General features: G+C 49.8%; 1 protein-coding gene across 2 annotated transcripts; it reads left to right on the forward strand.

The window, feature by feature from the left end:
• The first annotated feature begins 1,590 nt into the window (after positions 1-1,590).
• LOC124701836 (ABC transporter C family member 3-like) lies at positions 1,591-7,359 on the forward strand. Of its 2 annotated transcripts, XM_047233931.1 has the most exons (10): positions 1,591-3,975; positions 4,045-4,131; positions 4,216-4,854; positions 4,932-5,096; positions 5,182-5,476; positions 5,580-5,794; positions 6,000-6,305; positions 6,413-6,476; positions 6,670-6,909; positions 7,021-7,359. In XM_047233931.1, exons 1-10 carry the CDS (start codon positions 1,591-1,593, stop codon positions 7,122-7,124), a joined length of 4,500 nt encoding a protein of 1,499 aa, XP_047089887.1. In that variant the 3' UTR covers positions 7,125-7,359. The 2 variants fall into 2 exon arrangements, 1 of the variants encoding a protein (XP_047089887.1); XR_007002242.1 differs by lacking the exon at positions 7,021-7,359 and having other exon boundaries at positions 2,239-3,975; positions 6,000-6,336; positions 6,670-6,725.
• The last annotated feature ends 19,660 nt before the right edge of the window (positions 7,360-27,019 follow it).

Below are 27,019 nucleotides of genomic sequence, written 5' to 3' on the forward strand. Positions count from 1 at the left end.
TTAAAAACTTTATTTTTTTACTTTCTAATAGACTAATAGAATTTTTTATATTATATAGATTAAATTAATGACCTAGGTAGACTTGCATGAAATGGAGGAGAAAATTACAAAAAACCACCACAGGCAATGGTTTTAAAAAAAACCACCACTATTCGGAAAAATTTCCAAAAACCACCAGTCTACGGGTAACACGTAACATATAGCATTGACTCGTCTCTAATGCTGGATTAATGGCCTGACTAACATGTGGGTCCCGCTGTCATGCTGATGTGGTGACTGATTAATGAGAAAGAGAGGAACCCCATATATTGGTTCTAGCTTTGGGCTTATTTGTAAATTTCAGTGGGACCCACTTGTCAGATAGGATTACTTTTCTCTTTTTTATTTTTCTATTTCTCCTCTAATTTTTAGTGGGACCCACACGTTGACTCGTGCTCGAGCCTGAGCAAGCCAAGGCCTGCTCACCGGCGGCAGAGCTCGTCTCGTCGGCTCCTGGTCGGACCTTGCCTGTGCCTGCCATGGATGGCGCTCGCCCCGCGTGCCACCTTACCAGAGCTCGCCAGGGAAGGAAGGGTACAGAGGTTGGGGGCCAGTGGACTCCCGTGAAGGCGTCGTGGCCTCTCGCCGGCTAAGGAGGAGAGGAGGGCGCACCTGTCGAAGAGGATCCAGCGGCGGCCATCCCGCGTGCCCAGCGGCAGCGCCATGCTCGTAGCTCGGCGGACGACGGCGACCCCCCGTGCTCGCAGATCGACGGCGCGCTCGTGCTGCAGATCGACGGCGGTGCAGTGCTAGCAGATCCTGCCTCCCCAGCCCTGAGCATACGCCCTAGTGGCCTCTCGTCTCGCCTGGCACCTCCTCCACCAACGGTGCGACGGAGCGGCGACTGGGAGAAGGAGTGGATGAAGCTACATGAGTGGCGGGGGCGGGCTCATCTATGGCGTGGGGCTGTAATTTCTCGCCGGAGGAGTGGCGGCGGCGTCGCCGGTGGAGCAGTATACCACCCGTGGATAGAGAAGAAGGGGTCAGGGTGGGGGAGAGAAGAGATAGAGAGTTTAGGGTTGAAAAGTGCACATGCCACGTCAGCCTGGCAGCAGGATCCACATGACGTGTAGACCGGTGTTTTTTTTAAAAAAAAAAAATCGAATAGTGGTGGCTTTTGAAATCATTGCCTCCAACATGGTGGTTTTTTTTTTTTGTAATTTTCTCGAAATGGAGAGAATCAAATGCTGCAAACGGTGCTTCGGAGGGTGGGGCCGGGGAACTTTTCCCCTAGATCCGAGGACACTCTGCACTATAGCAATTTACTTCGACCTCTTCGTCCGTCAATCCCCGCTCCAATTCTTCACTCCTCCCCCTATTTGGATCGGATCGGAGCTCGGATTGGAGGCCGCCGGTCATGGCCGTGAATATGGGGCAGCGGTGGCGGCGTGGTGAGATACCTTCCACCCCAAGGAGCCGACCGAATCGCAGCCGCCATCGCCAGCACGACCTTTGACCGATGGCGGGCGCGGCGGCGACGCACGTGTCGTGTCGCCCCCTATATAAGCCCACTCTACCCCACCCGCTCCACTCATTCAGCAACCCGACTCCATGTCCATGGCCACAGCGCCCGCGTCGTGGCCGTTGGCGGCAGCGATGGCGGCGGCTGACGTCGACCAGCACCTTTTGCCCCTGTTCCTGCGGCCGGTCCTCCTACACGGTGTGGGCGCCGCGGCCCACCTCCTGCTCGCCCTCGCCCTCGCCGGCCGGCTCATCTTCGCTGCCGGCAGCCACCCCCGGAAGGAACCGGCCGCGGCGGCGGCGAGAGGCGCCGGGTTCCGATGGTTCCGGCTCGCCGTGCGCGCCACGTGGGTTCTTGCGGCGTCCGAGGTCTTCTTCGCCGCGTACTCGCTGGTCTCGTGGTTCCTCGACGGTGGGACAGAGTGGGGGGAACCCGACGCGGTGGCCGACCAGGCGGACGCCCTGTCCCGCACGGTGGCGTGGCTGATGCTCGCGGCGTACCTGCAGCTCGAGTATGGCCGCCGTGGGGAGGACCGGTTCCCCGCGCCGCTCAGGCTCTGGTGGGCGCTCTTCCTGCTGCTCTCCGTGCTCGCCGTCGCCGTCCACGCCGCGACGACCCTCCAGTACAAGCTCCCCGTGCCTGCGCGCTCCTGGGCGCGCGACGCCGTCTCGGTCCTCGCGGGCGCGGTGCTGCTTGTCGCCGGGTTCTCGGCCGAGAGAGGCACGGCGGGCGGCTCTGCTTCCGAGGAGCCTCTGCTCAATGGCGCTTCCGAGAACCACACCGTCGACGCTTCCATGTTCACAGGCGCCGGCTTCCTCAGCGTCCTCACGTTTTCCTGGATGGGGCCCCTGTTCGCCGTCGGCCACAGCAAGACGCTCGACCTCGACGACGTCCCGGACCTTGACCTTGGCGACAGCGTGGCCGGCCTGCTCCCGTCGTTCAAGGCGAACCTCGACGCGCTCACTGGCGATGGCCAGAAGGTCACGGCGTTCAAGCTCACCAGGGCTCTCGTGCGCACCGTGTGGTGGCACATCGCGCTGACCTCGCTCTACGCACTCATCTACAGCCTGGCCATCTTCGTTGGCCCATTCCTCATTGACTCCCTGGTACAGTACCTCAACGGCGACGAGAGGTACGCCAGCAAGGGGAAGCTCCTTGTTGTCGCCTTCATCGCAGCCAAGGTGTTCGAGTGCTTCTCACAGAGGCACTGGTTCTTCCGGCTACAGCAAGTCGGGATACGTACGCGGTCTGCGCTTGTCTCTGTTGTGTACCAGAAAGGGCTCTCCCTGTCCAGCAGCTCGAGACAGAGCCGCAGCAGCGGCGAGATGATAAACATCATCAGCGTGGATGCAGACCGCGTCGGGCTCTTCTCATGGTTCATGCATGACTTCTGGTTGGTACCGCTCCAAGTATCCATGGCATTGTTCATCTTGTACTCCACCCTGGGGATTGCTTCGCTGGCAGCGCTCGGTGCTACGGTTGTCGTCATGCTTGCCACTGTATTTCCGATGCGAATGCAGGAGAAGTTCCAGGAGAAGCTCATGGACTGCAAGGATGTCAGGATGAAGGCGACATCCGAGATCCTACGCAACATGAGGATTCTTAAACTGCAGGGCTGGGAGATGAAGTTCTTGTCCAAGATCATTGACCTGAGGAAGACAGAGGAAAGCTGGCTCAAGAAGTATCTTTACACATCCACCGCGTCCACCTTCGTGTTCTGGGGTGCCCCGACCTTCGTTGCGGTGGTAACCTTCGGAGCCTGCTTGCTCCTAGGGATACCACTGGACTCAGGGAAGGTGCTGTCTGCATTGGCCACGTTCCGGGTGCTTCAAGAACCGATATACACCCTCCCCGACATGGTCTCGATGTTGATTCAGACTAAGGTGTCTCTTGACAGGATAGCATCTTTCCTGTGTCTCGAGGAGTTACCCATGGATGCTGTGCAGAGGTTGCCAAGTGGCAACTCAGATGTCGCAATTGAGGTCAGCAATGGGTGCTTCGCCTGGGACGCCTCGTCTGAAGTGCCAACTCTGAATGACCTGAACTTTCAAGCTCGGCAAGGCATGCATGTTGCAGTCTGCGGGACGGTCGGCTCTGGAAAATCAAGCTTGCTCTCTTGCATTCTTGGTGAGATGCCAAAGCTATCAGGAGAGGTCAAGACTTGCGGAACAATGGCATACGTCAGCCAGTCGGCATGGATACAGAGCGGCAAAATAAAGGACAACATACTCTTCGGTAAGGAGATGGACGGTGAGAAGTATGAAAGGGTCCTTGAGTCGTGTTCTCTGAAGAAAGACTTGGAGATATTACCATTCGGTGATGAGACGATCATCGGAGAGCGGGGCATCAATCTTAGTGGCGGGCAGAAGCAAAGGATTCAGATAGCCCGAGCTCTGTACCAGGATGCCGACATCTATTTATTTGACGATCCATTCAGCGCAGTCGATGCTCATACAGGATCCCACCTCTTCAAGGTATGATCTGATCTCTTCTGTTCAGTATATGTTTGAGAATACATTTCTTAAAGATTTTACCATTTGCAGGAATGCTTGCTTGGGGCTTTGGGTTCAAAAACAGTGGTTTATGTTACTCACCAGATTGAATTCCTTCCTGCAGCTGATCTTATTCTGGTGAGAATTTCGTTGGCACAAATTTCATCTAAATTTAATGTAATAAATTGTCTTTTTTTTTCTTATAAGATAATTGTAATGTAGGTAATGAAAGGTGGGAGAATAGCACAAGCAGGCAAATACAATGAAATACTTGGATCCGGGGAAGAGCTAATGGAACTGGTTGGTGCTCACCAAGATGCTCTCACAACATTAGACGTGATTGATGTTACTAATGGAGGCGGCGAGGCTTTCTCTTCCAGTGACGCAGCAAGCCTTTCCAGGTCATTGTCATCAGCAGAGGAGAAAGATAAACAAAATGGCAAAGAACTTGACAAGGTTCAAAGTGGGCAGCTGGTGCAGGAAGAGGAAAGGGAAAAGGGCAGGGTTGGGTTCTGGGTCTACTGGAAGTACCTTACATTGGCTTATGGGGGAGCTCTTGTACCAGTCGTGTTGATAGCTCAGACACTTTTTCAGGTACTTCAGATTGCTAGCAACTACTGGATGGCATGGGCTTCTCCTGTGTCTGAAGACATCGAGCCTTCGGTGGGCATGTCAACACTGATCTACGTCTTCGTCGCATTGGCTGGTGCAAGCTCACTGTGCATCCTCGTAAGAGCATTGTTTCTTGTGACAGCTGCATACAAGACAGCAACTCTGTTGTTCGACAAGATGCACATGTCCATATTCAGAGCTCCTATGTCTTTCTTCGATTCCACTCCGAGTGGGCGCATCTTGAATAGAGTAAGTCAGCACTTCCTCAAATTTGTTAGGTAGTTTATTATTGGCTTTCACCCTCACACAAGTGTTAAATTTTTTAGGCTTCAACTGATCAGAGTGATGTGGACACCAACATTGCTGACCAGATGGGTCAGGTTGCATTTTCCATCATACAACTAGTTGGAATTATTGCTGTGATGTCTCAAGTCGCGTGGCAGGTGTTTGTTGTTTTTGTTCCTCTAAGTGTTGCTTGCTTCTGGTATCAGGTATTTTATTTAACCTATTTATTTTCCGTGCCGTTTTAAGTTTTAACTGCAAAATTAGCATGTCATTATATTTATCATTTTGCAGCGCTACTACATTGATACGGCCAGAGAGCTGCAAAGGCTGGTAGGGGTTTGCAAAGCGCCTATAATACAACATTTTGCTGAATCCATTACTGGATCAGCAACCATCAGAAGTTTTGGCAAGGAAAATGAGTTTGTATCAACTAATAGCCATCTAATGGATGCCTTCTCTCGACCAAAATTTTATAACGCTGCAGCAAGGGAGTGGCTTTGCTTCCGCTTGGATACGCTATCATGCCTTACATTTGCGTTCTCTTTGATATTTCTTATCAGTTTACCGACTGGTTTCATTGATCCAGGTATGTCATTACTTGTTCGGAAATTATTTATACTAAATAGATGGTACTAGTAGATACGATCGTAGTGATATGGTCTTCTAACTAAATTACATGCTGCTTTCAGAGATTGCTGGCCTCGCGGTCACATATGGGCTTAATTTGAACACGCTGCAAACATGGGTAGTATGGTCCATGTGCTATTTGGAGAACAAGATCATATCAGTAGAAAGAATTCTGCAATATATAAGCATTCCCGAAGAGCCCCCTCTTTCAATGTCAGGAGATAAGTTGCTGTGTAACTGGCCGTCAGAGGGAGAAATTCAGCTGCATAACCTCCATGTAAATGCCCTCACTGTTTTTCATCCTGTTTACTTAGGCTCCTTTTCCTGTGTTACCATGTTGTCCTGCAGAAATTTCATATCATTGCCATCTGAGTGAGCTATTGATAAGAAATCCAGTCTGATGGGCATGCGAATATTACTTTCAGTGTTGCGAAAAAAATTATTCTAGATAGCACGGATCTCTAACTTCTAATTCGATGCAGGTGAGATATGCTCCACAACTACCATTTGTTCTGAAGGGCCTTACAGTCACTTTTCCTGGAGGCATGAAGACTGGTATCGTTGGAAGAACAGGCAGTGGTAAATCAACTCTTATACAGGCCCTTTTCCGTATCGTGGATCCTACTATCGGCCAGATACTAGTAGACGGTGTCGACATTTGCACCATTGGACTGCATGATCTGAGATGTAGACTGAGCATCATTCCACAAGACCCAACGATGTTCGAGGGAACTATCAGGAGCAACCTTGACCCTCTTGGAGAGTACAATGACAATCAAATTTGGGAGGTAGTTTCGATTTTTACATACATCATTTCTTGTCAGTCCTATAGCTCTCTTTTTTACAGTTAGACCTTTAGTAAACTTGTAGTCTGAATCCTTTTGTTCCATTTCAGGCATTGGATAACTGTCAGCTAGGAGATGAGGTCAGGAGAAAGGGCCTGAAACTTGACTCACCAGGTCTGATATTATGATATGTATAATTTGAGTCATGCATTTGAGTCATGCAGTTGAAAGTCTGATACTGAATTTGCGTATCCTCCACCTTTTTCCTACTACTAGTTCTTTTTTACTTCCAAAATTGAAAAATTACAACAGAAAGCCACTACTTGTTCTTTTGGGAACTGAATTTTTTTGTGAATTTGACTTGCAGTGATAGAAAATGGAGAGAACTGGAGCGTGGGTCAGCGCCAGCTTGTCTGTCTTGGTAGAGTGATTCTTAAGAGGACCAAGATACTGGTTCTGGACGAAGCCACCGCTTCGGTGGATACCGCGACAGACAACCTGATCCAGAAAACACTACGGGAGAATTTTTCAGAGGCGACGGTCATCACGATTGCGCACCGAATCACCTCGGTCCTTGACAGTGACATGGTCTTGCTTCTTGACAACGGTCAGTCATCTGCCCTTTAAGAAAAAACACTATCAGGTCTAAATAATCCGCCTAATCCCATGTGTTTGGCATAACTGTTTGTCTGACTAAACGCCATTTCGATCTTTGTAGGTGTGGCTGTGGAGCGGGAAACTCCGGCGAAGTTGCTGGAGGACAAGTCGTCTCTGTTCTCAAAGCTTGTGGCAGAGTACACGATGAGGGCGACACACACATAGCGACACGAGTGAAAGCTCCAGTGATCGTCCTCCCACGCCGTTGAGGCTTCTCGAACGGCTTCTCAAGCGAGCATGACTGTCGATAATGTTGAAAAGTTGCCTGTAGGTAAGATGTGAAGTAGAAGGTCTACCATGGTGTTAGTGCTACCAATATCAGTGTTGAACCCGTAACTTCACGTGGTCCGAAGCAAACAGCCACGATAAGGTTCTTAAAACTAGGTCAAAGTAGAATTTATGTCTGAAGTAGTTTGCGGATGATAGAAAGAAGTGAATCCTGGTTTATAGTTCATGGTGGCTTTCTTTACGGTGGGCTGTGCACGCCGGAATAGTTGTGGGACTAGGTAATTTGTTGGACTGTGTGTGATGCCTGGATATCTTCAGTTTTAGCACTCTTATCATCTTAGGGTCCCGTTCTGGCTGTTCTCGTTGATATTCTGGGTCTGCTTTGGGTGCAAGAATTCCCAGCTGCATCCTGACAAAGAACAGAGTGGTGAATTCACCAGGAGCAAGTATTCTCCTCGTCAACATCTAGTGTTCGCCAAAATCCGAAATTTGGATTAATTACGTCTTTACGTTACTGTTAGTCTGTTACCCACACATCTAATGACGATCTAGTAGAGAAATAAAATGTGAAGAATGGGTTGCAAGTCAGGGTACCAGATGGCGGCGGCGGAGGGCGCCACGGACGGTGCCACCTACTGCAGCTTGTTGACCCCGACAACGGCACAAGAGATTTTGGGCTAGACCCGCAAAGCGAGGAATCCCGGGGCTCCGGCCCAGGGCGTGTTCGTGATGATTTACTCTTCCGCTGGAGGTGGTCGGCTGGCTGTCTGAAGTCGTCACCATTGCAGTCGTAGTCCATCCACTCGCGCTGCTTCAAGGGAAACCTCAGATCCAGGTATGCGATAATGACGCTTTTGGTGTTGCTCTCTCTCTTGGGGCATTGTTTTTTGAGCAGTTGTTGGATAGAGTAGGCAAAAGGTGGAGCGTGTGCATCTAACACGTCGACGGTGGCGAGTCCCGGTGGCATGGTGTAGTTGATGTGGGGCTACCACGAAAATACCCATAAATTATTGACTTGGGTTTTAGGGAAGAGAGTGCGTTGTTGGTTTCGTCGGCGAACAAACAACACAGGGGACACGATTTACCCAGCTTTAGACTGTTGAAGGGAAACCATACGTGATGCTTGTCTGTTCTTGATTGATGATGACGATTACATGGATGCCTTGATGGCTATGACGGATTGACGATGTAGTGTAGCTAGGATTTAGATTCTGGATTGCTTGTCCTCCCGGCGACCCCTCCCTGGCTCTTATATGAGAGGCCATGTCTCATGTATCATGTCTGGGTCGGCTGCAGGTTGGATACGAGCACTAGGGTTCCTTGTTTTGGGCTTGTTTTTGTCCTGCATGCCAGGTTCCTGGACTTCGCCTTCTTAGTAACTGCCAATGCTTTTTGGGCTTCATAATCCTCATGTAGGCCCAGTTTGACCGCATTGGTATGGTAATAGTAGGTACCTGATAGGGGTATGCTCACAAAGCGGTGTGGAGTCTCGGTGCACGACGTGTGATGATGGACGCGCACAAAGCGGTGGTGCTGTTTGGCGCCATGGTAGTGTCAACGGAAGGTCTGGCGAGGGTTCTGGCTTTGATCTACATTCTCGATTTAGGTTGGTGGTAGATGTTGCAGGATACTACTGGAGCATGCGCATGAGGCGCTATCTCTCGATTTAGCTAGGGATCTGGCGGTGACTGTGGACAGGGCATAAGTACTCGTTTTATCCTCTATCGTGGTGCTAGTTGGTAGTTTTTTTATACTTTGGCTGTCAGGTTCAGTTTGTATGACCGTTGTAAGGTTTTTTGCCGGTCTTTGTTAAGTAAATTAAATAAGGGTCGTATACATCTCTTCGATGCAGATTTTACATTATTAAGCAATTTTTGAATGAGTTTAATTACCGAAAACAACATCACATATGCACTATACACATCAGACTAAGCACATCTATCAGATCTGAATATGGAACAAGAGAAGCATGTACATCGCGACCAGGTTGCTGCAGCAGCATCACCATGGTTGTTACTGATGCCGCCCATGGTGTTGTCGAGGTCGCCGGATCTACCGAGGAAGTAGACGAACCGGCGAGGAAGAGCTCGAACATCAGCGAGCAATCGCGCCGAGACGCTTTCCCAAAAAATTTATCGCCCGTCTCCTGGTGCAGGATCTCGATGGACGGGGTTTCGAATGCCTCCTCTCCAAGATGGTCGTGCATGCAGTCACCAGGACTAGAAGACTAGAGAGCATCACAATGAAAGAAACTTGATCGTGAGAGAGAGACGGAAGGGAGTGGAGAACTCTAGATTTGTTATATCTCTCGTCTCCAGGTATAGCCTAGAAGGGAGCCGCTGACCGAAACTGCCACGCGTTAGAAGTCAGAGAGACACGGCAAGCATGCATACAGACGCTGACACATACCCAACTTAGTGCAGTAAGCAAAAAAAAAAATCGATTCACGAAACGCGACTCACATGCGATATGTGGCGAGACGAGCGGCAAAAGAGGAGGAGGAGTGCGCGTGAACTCCTCTTTAAACATAAGACCATAGGCCCGGCTTTATATATAAAGCCACACGGCAACCACAAGGTTCAAATAGCTTACAAACAGGTTCCTGATCTCAACATAACCCAATACTCAAGTCCACATAACATCAGTTCACAAGATACAAGAAGCCACCACCCACACAACAACACGGCGCTCTGAGAGATATGTAGCTTCATCCGGCTTGTGCACGCGTCGTCGTCTGCAGCCTCCTAACCCCTTCCATCACCACGTCCAAAGTCGCATGGTCCCTCGGTCTGACCAGAACCCTCCAACGCTGCATATATGAATGTATGTGAAAGAAGATATCAGCGGGGTTATTGATAAGCTTTCCTTCCATAGCTAGTTTGTTCCTAATATTCCAAAGCGCCCAGGATTGGGCCGCGAAGGTGAACCAAGCTAGCCTACGTCAGGACCCCGAGAGACTCTGGACTAAAGCAATGAGCTGCCCAGCCCCTGCTGGGTTCCAGTCACACTGCAGGAGCTCCCTAGCGCCTGCCCACGCCAGTTTGGCAAGATGGCATGAGAAAAAAATATGGTTACAGTCCTCCTCTTCCCCACAGAAGGCGCAAGCCCCATTCGTCGGGCCATTCCTCTTAGCAACCTGCACTCCAGATGGGAGCCGGCTCCTGATGAGTTGCCACAGGAAAACCCTAATCCTGGGCGGAACCCTCGTCTTCCAGACCTCTTTAAAGTGCGTCACAACCGCCCCTTGCGAGAGGTGCCCATAGATGGACCTTGTGGAGAAGCACCCGGATGGCTCGAGGGCCCAAGACACCTCATCCACCCCTTCCGCAAAAGGGTGGAGATCGAAGATCCTACAGAGGTTCTCCCATTCCACGACCTCCGCAGTGCCAAAGGTTCTCCGAAACCTGATGTGCCACCCATTGGCATCCCGCACTCCCGCAACTGTGGCAAAGTGGTTGTCACAGCACTGAAAGAGGCGGGGAAACAGCAATCTCAGGGGACCCTTCCCCATCCACCAGTCGAGCCAAAAGTACGTGCGTCTCCCATCCGCAACCTTGTGTCTCGCTCCCAGCTTAAAATACCATTTGATCTTCTGTATGGCATTCCAAAACTGGGATCCCTTCGTAGGCACAAGCGGGGAGAAGATATCATCCCCCCCCCCCCAGGTACTTGGCTCGGATCAGGTCCGCCCAGAGACCTTCCGCTCCCTGGTATAGCTTCCAGATCCACTTCAACATCAGCGCAATGTTCATCAATTTCGTGTTGAGGATTCCCAATCCTCCAAGCTCTTTAGGCTTGCACACCGTCGCCCAATCGACCATATGGTACTTCCTCTTATTCCCGGCTCCTTCCCAAAAGAAGCGGGCTCTGGACTTATTCATTTCCCCGTGTGTCGCTTCATGGAGAAGATAGATCCCCATCGCGAACATCGGAAGGCTCGACAGACATGAATTGGTCAGTTCAAGCCTCCCTGCAGATGCCAGAAAAAGCCCCTGCCATGGGTCCACCCGATGTCCCACTTTCTCTGTGAGGAAGTACCAGTCTGCGACAGATAAGGTCTTGTCCGAGACCGGAAGGCCCAGATAGGACATGGGCAAGCTCCCAAGGTTGCAATTAAGCAAGTCTGCAATCCTGCGCCTCTCCGCATCGTCAACCCCTGTGACAATCGCCTCACTCTTCGTAAAGTTGATCTTGAGACCCAACATGTTCTCGAAGCATAGCAAGAGGAGCTTCAGGTTCGCAATCCCAATGTCAGAGGGCTCAATCATGATCATCGTGTCGTCCGCGTAATGTAGGTGAGTGATTCCCCCTGGGATCAGGTGTGGCACAACCCCCTGGATGTGTCCACTCTCTTTGGCTCTGGTTAGGATAGCTGCGAAGGCATCCACCATGAAGTCAAAGAGAATGGGAGATAGGGGATCCCCCTGCCGCACCCCTCGTGCATTTCGGAAATATTGTCCCACCTCACCATTAATGTTGATCGCCGTCTGTCCACCCGAGACAAGTTGCATCAACCTGTGAACCATCCCTGCTGAGAAACCCTTCCTCAGTAGGACTTCACGGAGGAACTCCCAGTTCACTCGTTCATATGCCTTCTCAAAATCCATCTTAAGCAGCAGACCCTTGAGCTTCTTAATGCGCAGCTCATGGGCAATCTCGTGAAGTGCCAGCACCCCCTCGTGCAGACAGTGGCCCCTAATGAAGGCCGTCTGACTCCTATCTATCGTCCTGTGAGCAATCGGGGTCAATCTAGTCGCATATGCTTTTGCTATGAATTTAAAAATCACATTGATGAGCGCAATAGGTCTGTAATGTCTAATCTCGTCCGCCCCTCTAATCTTCGGAATTAAGGAGATGATACCGTAGTTAAGGCCCGCAATGTCTACTCTCCCTAGAGCAAACTTGTTCAAGATGTTGAGGATGGGTCCTTTAAGGCTCTCCCAGAACCTCTTAAAGAACACCACCGGTAACCCGTCCGGACCCGGAGCCGAGTCCGGTTTCATCTCAGCAAGCACCGCATCCAGCTCCTCAGGCGTGAAAGTAAGCATCAGTTCCTCATTCTCCCCTTGAGACACCTGTTCCTCCGCCGGCCACAGGTCCGGGCCTAACGAGAAAACTTTCTCCTCCCCCACCGACCCCATGAGCCCCTAGTAGAAGCCGTAAATGTGGTCCACCAGGTCCTGTTGTATGGAAATTTCCCCGTTTTCCGTAATCAGGCGGGGAATCATGCATTTCCGGCGTCTGCCATTCGCGAATGCATGAAAATAGGCCGTGCACGCGTCCCCCTTTAGCGTCCACTGCACGCGACTCCTCTGTTTCCAGTACTCCTCCTCAAGACTGTCAGACGCAATGATTTGATCTTCCAGGCTGTATCGGAGAGCCCATCCCTCCCCGTCCAGCCCGTCAGCGTCCGCCTTCGCATCCAATTCCTGGATCCGTTTGACCAGGTCCTCGCGGAACATTCGACGCTCTCTCCATAGATTGGCACCCCATCCCTTGAGGAATTGCCTGAGCCCTCGAGTAATATGTTGCCAGAGGTCAATACTTGACCTCTGAGTCCCAGCCGCCAACACGGCAGACCCAATCTTGCCACGTACCAGCTCCCTAAAGCCCGGTACCCCGAACCACCACGTCTGAAAGAAGAACCGTGGGGAACGCACAAGCCCCTTCTCCCCGTTGTCCAAGATCAGAGGGCAGTGGTCAGAACCAATCCTCGTGACTGCCGCAAGCGAAGCAAGGGGGAAGATCACCTCCCAGGCAGGCGAGATAAACACTCTGTCCAGCACCGACCGGATCGGTGCGGCCTGGTTGTTAGTCCACGTAAAGCGGGCCCCCGCTCGACAAATTTCCCTCAAGGATAGGCTAGCTAGAACGTCATTAAACCGGCGCACCCGTGGCTAGTTGACTGCCCCATTGCTCTTATCCTCCGCCCTGCGGACAAGATTGAAGTCCCCTGCTACCACAATTGGTAACAGACAGTTGGCAACCTCCGTCTCGAGTTCGCCCAAGAACTCAGACGTCCGCGAATGATCTGCCGGGCCGTACACTAGCATAAAACGCCACTTAAGGTTGTTGTTTCGCTGTAGAATGTCAGCGCTGATAAAGAAGGAGCCCTTCCTCCAGAATCCAACCTCAAAGAATTCATCCCTGAATCCAAGAAGGAGCCCCGCCCCCCCGAGTGTCCCGTAGCCGGCACCCAGTTCCAGTTGAATTGACCCCCGTGGTCAAGCCAACGTAGTTCCTGTGCCGAAAAATCCTGTTTGATAGTCTCCTGTAGACCGATTATGTCCACCTGGTCCGTCTTGAAAATGTCCTTCAGCTGGGTCCGCCTCCCCGGTGCCCCCCAGCCTCGGATGTTTTGGATAAGGAACCTCATGATGTTCCCCGACGCTTACTCGTGCCTTTCCTGACCGTGAGCGAGGACTTCTTCCTCCTACGCTTGGGAGCTTGAGTGGTGCCGCCCTTCGCCCCACCCAAATTCTGCTCCCCCACCGTCAACGAGTGCGTCCCCCGCAACCGGTCACCCACATCCTCATCAGAGGCCTCAGACCCCGCTTCTCTCTCCCCGAGAGGTGTCCCCGTCCCCGGGTCAGGGTCCGCAGCATCGAGGGCACCCTGCCGCTCGTGCACATTGGCCGGGAGGCTCTCCTCCGACCTCTTGCGGGTCTCCGCCTCCAGCCGCAGCCGGCGTGCCGTGGCCGCTAGAGCCGCCTGGACTTTTTCTTTGGCCCGCACAATGGAAAGCGCCTCCCCCGGGCTTCCCACACTAGGCGAAAACACGATACAACTATCCTTGACAACAGAAGAGAGGTGAGAGTCGGGAAGGATGTCCAAGATGGCGAAATCCGTACCTTTGTCGACGTCCTTGTTGTTGTTGATGACCGTCTCCAGGTTCTTGTCCGCCGCGAGCTGCTGCGCCTTCTCCAACATCGTCGAGGCCACCGCCCCCTTCCCCTTCCCGTGCCTTGAGCTCTTGCGGACAGCCGCGGCCGGCTTGGTCGCCGTCCTCCTCGCGTAGGGGATAGCCGCCGACCGTGGGCCACGCGCCACCGGCGTCGCCGCTCGCGCCTCCCGCAGTAGGTCCTTGACCACCTCCTGCCCCACGCCGCCACCATCGACAGCCTCTGAAGCTCCCAGCAGCGCCACCTCCTCCTCCGTGCTACCAGGGCACACCTCACGCCTCGCCACCTTCGCCGGTGGACCCAACGGCTCCGGGGCTGTCCACGGACCATGAAGAGATGGGGTCCGTCACCGTGGAGAGCGAAGAGCCCTCTAAGCCCACCCGGCCGGTCTCCACACCCACCAGCTCCACCCGCGACACCTCCGGTCCACCAGACTTTAGAGCAGGGAAGGAGAACTGGGTCGCTGCGCCCTTCAGATTTGACCCGTATTGGTCCAACGTCAAACCAGCCATCACCGTCCCCTTCCCAAGGGGGGTGCGGACTGTGATCCCTGCCCCGCCTCAGCCGCCCCCTTGTGGCTCTTGCCGGTAGCAGCCGCCGCTGTTGCCTTTCCTTTCTCCAACTCCCCCTCCTTCGCCTTGTCGCCGTCTTTGTTCTTCCTGCGCCGATGCCTGTTCCACTCACTGTCCGTGGAGAAGCCGTCGGACTCATCATCGTCCTCATCCTGGCGTGCCGGCGGCTTGGCGGTCCCCCTGAACCGCCCGCTCCCCCACGTGGTGGAGACTCAGCCTGAACCCCCACCGTGAACCCTTCCCCATTCACGAACACCTGGATCGATCCCTTGATCCTCTCCGGGAACCGACAGTGGAAGCGCATGCGAATCGGTTCCGTGTCCTTTTTCTTCAGCGACAGCTCATCAACCTCAAAGGGCCTTCCCACCATCACGAATGCTGCCATGAGCCTCTCCTTCGTCATCAAATCCTCCGGGACCCCGGTCAGACGAACCCAAGTCGACGGGAGCAGCACACTTGGTTTTGGAGCCAGAAAGGCCTCACGGATAGCGGTATCCGTCTTGCTCAGCGGGAGGTAAAGCTTGCCACTACCCGTGCTCAGCCTAAGCGTCTCACGGGAGGGGAAGACCACGGAAAACTCCACCTCCGAGAGCTTGCGCACTTGCCAATCCCAAAGCTCATCCACGAGGTGCTTGAGCTCATCGGAAAGCATCTCCTCCGACAGCGGCTTCCCCTTGAAGCTAATGATCGCCGCAAACACCTCCCCCGGTGCCTGGCTACCCCTCAGTGGCTCCACATCGATGTTGTAGAACCCTCCCCCAGAAATCGTGTGTCCCATAGACTGAAGCCTCGGCGTCTTCCCTCTCGACGGACAGTTCGCAGAAGTGTGACCCTTGGCGCTACAAATCACACACAGAGGTTCGAAGGTGCACTCCGATTGGAAATGCCCCTCGCGACCACACTTGAAGCACTCCCCACCGACCAGCGTCCCTCCCTTGGAAGCACTGGCCTTGTTCTTCCCCTTCACCATGGGCTGTTGCGCACCCCCGGCTGCGCCCTGCGCCTTCTTGAAAGGCCTCGCCTTGTTGTTGTTGTATTGGCGAGGCGCCCCTGCGCCACCGCGTTCACCCTGACCCGCAGTCGCCACACGGTCTCCCGGCCCCCTGCCACGCTGCGCCTCTTGTTGGCGCTGCCACTGCTCCACTTCACGATGCTGCGCCGCCTCCCTGCGTTGTTGCTCTTCCCACCACGGCGGCGGCGAGCCCCAATCCTCCCTGCCGCGCCCCTGGTACCGGAAATCAGCGCCCTGGTAGCGGTATTCCCCGCCCTGGCGGCCGTTCCCCTCGGGCCTGCCGCCACCGTCTTGCCTCCCGCCGTCGCCGCGACCCACGCTGGAGCCGCGACCCTCGCCAAAGTCGCCGCCATCCGACCTCCACTGGCTCACCTCCCCCTCCAGCCGCCTCTTCCGTCCCTCCTCGTACCCCCTGTCCATCACCGCCGCCGCGAAGGAACGCGAGAGAGGTGGTGGAGGCGCGATTTTCCGGAGCAGACGGTGTGGCGGCGCGGTTGGGTCGTTAAGCCTCTGTCTCACCTCACTTGCACGAGCAGGAAACCCTAGGGTAGGTATAGCGCAGTCCTTTGGCAGCCAAAGCCACCTAAAGAGCCTCGACTCCCGTTGGCTGGGCCTCTCCACGCCCTGCGGGTCCGCCGCCACCTCCAACTGGGCCGAAAGCGGCCCAACGGCCTGGGAAATCGCCAGTCAAGAGCCCTCCTCAGCCTCCATCCCAAGGCCCACTGGTGTGCTGCACAGGCCAACCCCATCTGGGCCAAGCGGCCCAAGGACCGGCACCCCGGAGGAGCAGGCCGCGGCCCCCAAGCCACGCGCAGCCGCTCCGACGTCCTCGTTCATCCCCAACCTTGGCGGCGCCGACACCGGGGATCCCTGCAACTCCGGCGACGACGCCCCTGCCCGCACCGCAGCCGACTTATCCCCCGCCGGCGCCGAAACTGGGGAGCTGGCAGCCCCCACCAGTGCCCCTGCACCCCGAGACCTCCGCCCACCCAGCTCACCCAGGCGCCGGAAACGGGGCACCGCCCGCGGCCGGACCCAGGCGCCCCTACCTCCGGGAGCGAACGCCGTCCGCCTCCCGGTCTTCAGCGCCCCGCCCAGCTCCTCCGCACGCTGGACGAAGCCGTCCAGCCTCAGCTCCGACGACCTGTTGATAGGCGAGCTCAGCTCCCCCGCATCTGAAGACTCCGCCTCCTCCGCATCGGATCCCGACGAGGCCGCCCCGTCCGCCTCCTCCAGAACTCAGAACCGACCCCGGCAGCTCCCCGCTCCCGTGGTCGAGGGAGACCGCGGCGCCCCCATCCCGGCGCCCCGACCCTCCCCGCCGCCGCCGCCCGTGCGGCCGAAATTCAAAATCGCCTTCAAATCGCCCAAAGCGCCAGATCTTTCTGTACGGACACTCCTACCTCCACCGTGAACTCCTCTTTCTCAGTCATTTACAAGAGTTAGAAAATTCTAACTAGAAATGTGAGATTAAACTTTTCTCCCGTAACTTCTATACCAACATTTTTTTTTGATAAAAGACGCTTTGTTACTTCAAATCTAATTGGCTAACATAGATGGCCTTGACAATTCAGAATTTGTGCCATAATTCTCCATTTCAGAAAAATACTACTCCGTAGATAAAACGGACAAGCCGCAATCATCTCTCGCTGCCCGCTGGGGCTTTTCCACGCTGAATAATACTGCTATAGTGCTATGCCTGACAGGTGAGTAGCAGCCAACGTTGACGGCTACGCTAGCATTGACGGCTCGCGTACTTGGTCGCCAAGTATCTGCGCATATATTCTACAACGACGACGACAGAGAGAATAAATTAATTTCTAGATTCGGACGGCTCCGAATCGCATTCAAAGTATCGATTGCAACAGAGCATGCGGAGAAAACTGAACTCGGAACTCCAGCACCGCTGTTTCGTCGAACGAACATCACAAGAGCTCGGTGCTCCAGCGCGCGATCGACAGAGATGATGGCGGAGTAGTCGTGTATTACCAGTTCTGGTGGAACTACGATGCATACTCTACTCTTATAAGCACCTCTGAAATATTGAGTCTAAGAAAAATTGTTCTGAGTATCTTGAGCAATGTTTAAGAAAACGTTAATCATTAATTTCTCGGTCGGCCTCGAAAAGGAGATTAATCACTTATCGATCGATTAATTGATTTATCGGTCCGCTATTTATCGGCTTATGTTTTGATAAATCCTAATTTTTTGCACCAAATTTTCTATCATATGTTGCGCAAAACTAATATTGAAGCATTGAACAACATTTGAATCAATGAAATAGAAAATTTGACCTAATTCACAGTTCTACAAGATTACATGACAAAAATATGTACCACCAGACCGAATTTCAGTGAATTTTCATTGAAAAACAACTGAAATATCGGCCCTCCAACTGAAAATCGGGAGAAATATCGGCGGCCAATTTTTTGAACAGTAATCTTGAGATTGACGAAGTGACTGCTAAAACTAGAATAGAATCGGTAGTGTATATCTGGTAGAGATATTCCTTAATACGCCAATTTATAAGCGTCATCAAATCTCAAACTACCATGTAACCGTGTATAAGCTGAATATAAATAGAGCAGAAAGGCCTATGGGTCATCCCACGCCAAAACACATCTTTTATCTTGGTATCAGAGCCAAACAAAATCCTAGCCGCCATGGGCACCTCTGCGCTCCAGCTTTCCACCTCCGTCGATGCCATCACCTCCGGGGCATCGGCATCGACCCTCACTGATATGGGGTGGCACGATCTTCTCAGTAAGCAACGGAGGTGATGAAGATCACGGGGTGATGGCAGCGGAGAAACACGACGATGAAGTGGATGATAACTTGTATGACGCAACGAGATCTCTCGATTTGTCTCTGTCGCCAATGCAACAGCTCTCAACCCTGCAAGATATTCGCAACTCCACACACTTGCGCACGTAGCCGCCGACCACGAAGCGGTAAGTTGCAACCGTCTAATTCCCAATGAAACAGCAGATCACACAAGACTTTTCCAGGATCTACACAATATCAAGCAATATGGTGTAGGGATTCAATAGTTTTGCTAGAGCAAACAACTAAGAACTAGGGTTTATCTTAAACGTGGTCTAAAGCAGCTAGGGGGCGTCCTGGGCACTTATATAGGTGTCCGGGACGAGTTCTGGTCGAAAAGATACAAAAATAACTGACCCAGAATAGATCTGGTCGAGACAGACTCGGACTGGTCCGGTCTGGAATCCGGTCGACCGGGCTGTGGACCGGCCGGTCCGGCCGGTGGTCCGGTCAACCGGGCGGCAACCGGGAAACTGCGAAGTTTCCGGTTTCTGCCCTGTACGATGCACTCCCTCCGGTTGGCGGCCGGTTGGCGGCCGGTTGACCGGGCCAGGGACCGGGCGGCCCGGCGTGGGGGCCGGTCTGACCGGGCGCTGGACCGGCCTAGACTTCTTCTTCTCCTCTCGCGCATTCCTCCCGCTCCTCCCTCGCACGTCCATGAGATATCTTCATGTCCAGCTCCTTGTCCAGCTTCACGTCCATCTTCACGTCCAGCTGCTCCTCTCCTCCTCGTGCGATGCTTGTCTCTTCTTCATACTCGATGATACATAAGTAATAGGATTTAGGTAGTATAAAGTTCTCATCAATCAAGGTATCGTTTAGGAACAAGTTCACATGTTGTTTAAGTAGCTTCGCACGAGCTCGTGTCATTGGTCCAATCTCGACTTCATTGGACTTGAGCTTCACAGCGAGGTTCATCTTCAGCTCGTTAATGACGGAGGTAGTAGTGAGGTAGGGATGTCCTCATCATCTCCCCCTTCAAAAGGCGTCGACCCCGACGCTCCAAGGTCTTCTCCGTCATATGGTGTCAAATCAGCAACATTGAAAGAATTATCGACACCAAACTCATCCTCTGGAAGATCTATCGAGTATGCATTATCATTGATCTTAGCAAGCACTTTGTAAGGACCAACACCACGAGGCTTCAACTTAGACTTCCTCAGCTTCGGGAACCTATCCTTGCGAAAATGTACCCAGACCAAATCACCAGGCTTGAACAACATCTCTTTGCGCTTCTTGTTCATCCTTGCAGCATTTCTCTTGCCTTTCTTCTCTATCAACTCTTTAGTCTTCACATGGATCTTACGCACAAAATCTGCCCTCTTGGATGCCTCCATATTAACTCTCTCATGTATGGGCAAAGGCAACAAATCAAGTGGAGTAATGGGTTTGAAACCATACACCACCTCAAAAGGACACAGCTCCGTGGTAGAATGTACCGCCCTGTTGTAAGCGAACTCCACATGCGGCAAACACTCTTCCCACTCCTTCAGGTTCTTCTTGATCATAGATCTCAACAGTTGTGACAAGGTTCGATTCACCACCTCAGTTTGACCATCAGTTTGGGGATGACAAGTAGTACTGAACAGTAGCTTTGTCCCTAGCTTTCCCCAAAGTGTCTTCCAGAAGTAGCTCATGAACTTCACACCACGATCGTAAACAATAGTCTTCGGGACTCCATGTAGTCGAACAATCTCCCCGAAAAACAGGTTAGCAATATGCGACGCATCGTCGCTTTTGTAGCGAGCAATAAAGTGTGACATTTTAGAAAATCTGTCCACTACCACAAATATAGAATCATGGCATCTTTTAGTACGCGGCAAACCCAACACAAAATCCATACTAATATCTTCCCAAGGTGTAGTAGGTGCCGGTAACGGAGTATACAAACCGTGAGGCTTCAGCTTGGACTTGGACTTGTTGCAAGTAATGAACCTCTTCACATACCTGTCCACATCCCGCCTCATCTTTGGCCAATAAAAATGATCAGCGAGCATGAGTAGCGTCTTCTCACGCCCAAAGTGACCCATCAAACCTGCAGCATGTGATTCCTGCAATAAGAGCAAACGCACAGACGATTCTGGAACGCATATTTTGTTAGCTCTAAACAAGAACCCATCGTGTATGTGATACTTTTCCCATGCTTTACCCATAACACACAAGCGGTACGGTTCAGCAAAATCATGATCAGTCGCATATAAATCACATAACACCTCTAATCCAGGAATTTTAACATCAAGATGGGTTAATAGCATAGTCTTCCTAGATAGAGCATCGACAACAATATTATCTTTTCCCTTCTTATGCTTAATAATATATGGAAAAGACTCAATGAACTCAACCCACTTAACAAGACGCCTATGCAAAGTAGATTGGGCTTTCGAGATATTTCAAAGCTTCATGATCAGAATGTATGATAAATTCTTTTGGCCACAAATAATGTTGCCAAACCTCAAGAACTCTAATTAAAGCATACAATTCTTTATCATAAATTGGATAGTTCAACTTAGCACCAGAAAGTTTCTCAGAAAAATATGCAATTGGGCGACCCTCTTGCATCAACACACCACCAATTCCAATACCACTAGCATCACATTCAATCTCAAATTGTTTATTGAAATCAGGAAGTGCAAGCAACGGTGCAGAAGTTAACAATCATTTCAGTTCATCAAAAGTATGATCTTGGGCAACGCCCCACTCAAATGCAACACCCTTTTTAGTCAATTCATTCAAAGGTGCAGCAATAGTAGAAAAATTGGGCACAAAACGGTGATAAAACCCAGCTAGACCATGAAAACTTCTTACTTGACTCACATTCATGGGAGTAGGCCAATTTTGAATAGCTTCAATTTTAGACACATCTACTTCTACTCCATGCTTAGAGACAACATAACCCAGAAATATGACCTTATCTTTGCAAAATGTGCACTTCTCAAGATTACCATAGAGTTTACTATCACGCAAGCGATACGTCTCCGACGTATCGATAATTTCTTATGTTCTATGCCATATTATTGATGATACCTACATGTTTTATGCACACTTTATGTCATATTCGTGCATTTTACGGAACTAACCTATTAACAAGATGCCGAAGTGCCGATTGCTGTTTTCTGCTGTTTTTGGTTTCAGAAATCCTAGTAACGAAATATTCTCGGAATTGGACGAAATCAAAGCCCAGGGGCCTATTTTTCCACGAAGCTTCCGAAGTCCGAAGACGAGACGAAGAGGGGCCACGGGGTGGCCAAACCCTAGGGCGGCGCGGCCCCACCCCGGCCGCGCCGGCCTGTGGTGTGGGCCCCCGTGCCGCCTCTTGACTTGCCCTTCCGCCTACTTAAAGCCTCCGTGACGAAACCCCCGGTACCGAGAGCCACGATACGGAAAACCTTGCCGAGACGCCGTCGCCGCCGATCCCATCTCGGGGGATCCAGGAGATCGCCTCCGGCACCCTGCCGGAGAGGGGATTCATCTCCCGGAGGACTCTACACCGCTATGGTCGCCTCCGGAGTGATGAGTGAGTAGTTCACCCCTGGACTATGGGTCCATAGCAGTAGCTAGATGGTTGTCTTCTCCTCATTGTGCTTCATTGTTAGATCTTGTGAGCTGCCTAACATGATCAAGATCATCTATATGTAATTCTATATGTTGTGTTTGTCGGGATCCGATGGATAGAGAATACTATGTCATGTTAATTATCAAGTTATTATACATGTGTTGTTTATGATCTTGCATGCTCTCCGTTTCTAGTAGAGGCTCTGGCCAAGTTTTTACTTTTAACTCCAAGAGGGAGTATTTATGCTCGATAGTGGGTTCATGCCCGCATTGACACCGGGGCCAGTGACAGAAAGTTCTAAGGTTGTGTTGTGCTGTTGCCACTAGGGATAAAACATTGGCGCTATGTCCGAGGATGTAGTTGTTGATTACATTACGCACCATACTTAATGCAATTGTCTGTTGTTAGCAACTTAATACTGGAGGGGGTTCGGATGATAACCTGAAGGTGGACTTTTTAGGCATAGATGCAGTTGGATGGCGGTCTATGTACTTTGTCGTAATGCCCAATTAAATCTCACTATACTTATCATGTCATGTATGTGCATTGTTATGCCCTCTCTATTTGTCAATTGCCCGACTGTAATTTGTTCACCCAACATGCTTTTATCTTATGGGAGAGACACCTCTAGTGAACTGTGGACCCCGGTCCATTCTTTAATACTTGAAATACAAATCTGCTGCAATACTTGTTTTCATTGTTTTCTCTGCAAACAATCATCTTCCACACAATACGGTTAATCCTTTGTTACAGCAAGCCGGTGAGATTGACAACCTCACTGTTTCGTTGGGGCAAAGTACTTTGGTTGTGTTGTGCAGGTTCCACGTTGGCGCCGGAATCTCCGGTGTTGCGCCGCACTACATCCCGCCGCCATCAACCTTCAACGTGCTTCTTGACTCCTACTGGTTCGATTAAACCTTGGTTTCTAACTGAGGGAAACTTGCCGCTGTGCGCATCACACCTTCCTCTTGGGGTTCCCAACGGACGTGTCAACTACACGCATCAAGCAAATTTCCGGCGCCGTTGCCGGGAGATCAAGACACGCCTGCAAGGGGAGTCTCCACTTCTCAATCTCTTTACTTTGTTTTTGTCTTGCTTTATTTTATTTACTACTTTGTTTGCTGCATTATATCAAAACACAAAAAAATTAGTTGCTAGTTTTACTTTATTTACTGTCTTGCACTCTATATCAAAAACACAAAAAAATTAGTTACTTGTTTTACTTTACTTAATATCATGCATGTTTTTATTTCACTAGTCAAGCATAATGGAAAACTACAAAAATATGAGAGATCTTTATGAACTTTATCTTGAATTAGGACATGATGTGTTTGAAGAGAGAATTAAAAAACCCATGGAACTTTATATGCATGCTAATGGGAATGTTATTACTATGGATGCTTTGAACACCATTGTTGCTAATGCTATGGAAAATTCTAAGCTTGGGGAAGCTGGCTCTGATGAGCAGGATCTTTTTAGTACCCCAAGCATTGAGGAGAAAATTTTCTTTTATGATTACAATATGCCTCCTATATATGATGATAGCCACTTTGTTGAATTTGCTCCCACTACAACTAATAAAATTGATTATGCTTACGTGGAGAGTAATAATTCTATGCATGAGACTCATGATAAGAATGCTTTATGTGATAGTTACATTGATGAGTTTGCTCATGATTCTACTGAAAATTATTATGAGAGAGGAAAATATGGTTGTAGAAATTTTCATGTTACTAAAACACCTCTCTATGTGCTGAAATTTTTGAAGCTACACTTGTTTTATCCTCCTATGCTTGTTACTTTGCTCTTCATGAACTTGTTTATTTACAAGATTCCTATGCATAGGAAGCATTTTAGACTTAAATGTGTTTTGAATTTGCCTCTTGATGCTCTCTTTTGCTCCAAATACTATTTATTGCGAGTGCATCATTAAAACTGCTGAGCCCATCTTAATGGCTAAAAAGAAAGAACTTCTTGGGAGATAACTCATGTGTTATTTTGCTACAGTATTTTTGTTTTATATTTGTGTCTTGGAAGTTGTTTACTACTGTAGCAACCTCTCCTTATCTTAGTTTTGAGTTTTGTTGTGCCAAGTAAAGTCTTTGATAGAAAAGTAAGTACTAGATTTGGATTACTGCGCAGTTTCAGAATTCTTTGCTGTCACGAATCTGGGTCTATCTCCCTGTAGGTAGCTCAGAAAATTATGCCAATTTACGAGCATGATCCTCAGATATGTACGCAACTTTCATTCAATTTGAGCATTTTCGTTTGAGCAAGTCTGGTGGCCTAATAAAATCCATCTTTACGGACTGTTCTGTTTTGACAGATTCTGTCTTTTATTTCGCATTGCCTCTTTTGCTATGTTGGATGAATTTCTTTGATCCATTAATGTCCAGTAGCTTTATGCAATGTCCAGAAGTGTTAAGAATGATTGTGTCACCTCTGAACATGTGAATTTTTATTATGCACTAACCCTCTAATGAGTTGTTTCGAGTTTGGTGTGGAGGAAGTTTTCAAGGATCAAGAGAGGAGTATGATGCAATATGATCAAGGAGAGTGAAAGCTCTAAGCTTGGGGATGCCCCGGTGGTTCACCCCTGCATATATTAAGAAGACTCAAGCGTCTAAGCTTGGGGATGCCCAAGGCATCCCCTTCTTCATCGACAACATTATCAGGTTCCTCCCCTGAAACTATATTTTTATTCGGCCACATCTTATGTACTTTGCTTGGAGCGTCGGTTTGTTTTTGTTTTTTGTTTTGTTTGAATAAAATGGATCCTAGCATTCACTTTATGGGAGAGAGACACGCTCCGCTGTTGCATATGGACAAATATGTCCTTAGGCTCTACTAATGGTATTCATGGCGAAGTTTCTCCTTCGTTAAATTGTTATATGGTTGGAATTGGAAAATGCTACATGTAGTAACTCTAAAATGTCTTGAATAATTTGATACTTGGCAATTGTTGTGCTCATGTTTAAGCTCTTGCATCATATACCTTGCACCCATTAATGAAGAAATACTTAGAGCTTGCTAATTTGGTTTGCATATTTGGTTTCTCTAGAGTCTAGATAACATCTAGTATTGAGTTTTGAACAACAAGGAAGACGGTATGGAGTCTTATAATGTTTACCATATGTCTTTTATGTGAGTTTTGCTGTACCGTTCATCCTTGTGTTTGTTTCAAATAGCCTTGCTAGCCTAAACCTTGTATCGAGAGGGAATACTTCTCATGCATCCAAAATACTTGAACCAACCACTATGCCATTTGTGTCCACCATACCTACCTACTACATGGTATTTATCCGCCATTCCAAAGTAAATTGCTTGAGTGCTACCTTTAAAACTCCATCATTCACCTTTGCAATATATAGCTCATGGGACAAATAGCTTAAAAACTATTGTAGTATTGAATATGTACTTATGCACTTTATCTCTTATTAAGTTGCTTGTTGAGCGATAACCATGTTTCCGGGGACGCCATCAACTATTCTTTGTTGGATATCATGTGAGTTGCTATGCATGTCCGTCTTGTCCGAAGCAAGAGAGATCTACCACCTTCATGGTTGGAGCATGCATATTGTTAGAGAAGAACTTTGGGCCGCTAACTAAAGCCATGATTCATGGTGGAAGTTTCAGTTTGGACACATATCCTCAATCTCATATGAGAATAATAATTGTTGCCACATGCTTATGCATAAAAGAGGAGTCCATTATCTGTTGTCCATGTTGTCCCGGTATGGATGTCTAAGTTGAGAATAATCAAAAGCGAGAAATCCAAAATGCGAGCATTCTCCTTAGACCTTTGTACAGGCGGCATGGAGGTACCCCATTGTGACACTTGGTCAAAACATGTGCATTGCAAAGATCCGGTAGTCCAAGTTAATTAGGACAAGGTGCGGGCACTATTAGTATACTATGCATGAGACTTGCAACTTGTAAGATATAATGTACATAACTCATATGCTTTATTACTACCGTTGACAAAATTGTTTCATGTTTTCAAAATAAAAGCTCTAGCACAAATATAGCAATCGATGCTTTCCTCTTTGAAGGACCATTCTCTTTACTTTTATGTTGAGTCAGTTCACCTATCTCTCTCCACCTCAAGAAGCAAACACTTGTGTGAACCGTGCATTGATTCTTACATACTTGCATATTGTACTTGTTATATTACTCTATGTTGACTATTATCCATGAGATATACATGTTACAAGTTGAAAGCAACCGCTGAAACTTAATCTTCCTTTGTGTTGCTTCAATACCTTTACTTTGATTTATTGCTTTATGAGTTAACTCTTATGCAAGACTTATTAATACTTGTCTTGAAGTACTATTCATGAAAAGTCTTTGCTTTATGATTCACTTGTTTACTCATGTCATCACAATTGTTTCGATCGCTGCATCCACTACATATGTTTACAAATAGTATGATCAAGGTTATGATGGCATATCACTTCAGAAATTATCTTTGTTATCGTTTTACCTGCTCGGGACGAGCGAGAACTAAGCTTGGGGATGCTTGATACGTCTCCGACGTATCGATAATTTCTTATGTTCTATGCCATATTATTGATGATACCTACATGTTTTATGCACACTTTATGTCATATTCGTGCATTTTCCGGAACTAACCTATTAACAAGATGCCGAAGTGCCGATTGCTCGTTTTCTGCTGTTTTTGGTTTCAGAAATCCTAGTAACGAAATATTCTCGGAATTGGACGAAATCAAAGCCCGGGGGCCTATTTTTCCACGAAGCTTCCGGAAGTCCGAAGATGAGACGAAGAGGGGCCACGGGGTGGCCAAACCCTAGGGCGGCGCGGCCCCACCCCGGCCGCGCCGGCCTATGGTGTGGGCCCCCCGTGCCGCCTCTTGACTTGCCCTTCCGCCTACTTAAAGCCTTCGTGACGAAACCCCCAGTACCGAGAGCCACGATACGGAAAACCTTACTGAGACGCCGTCGCCGCCGAT

The sequence above is a fragment of the Lolium rigidum genome, chromosome 3 (assembly GCF_022539505.1).
Source record: "Lolium rigidum isolate FL_2022 chromosome 3, APGP_CSIRO_Lrig_0.1, whole genome shotgun sequence".
Taxonomy (NCBI): Eukaryota; Viridiplantae; Streptophyta; class Magnoliopsida; order Poales; family Poaceae; genus Lolium; species Lolium rigidum.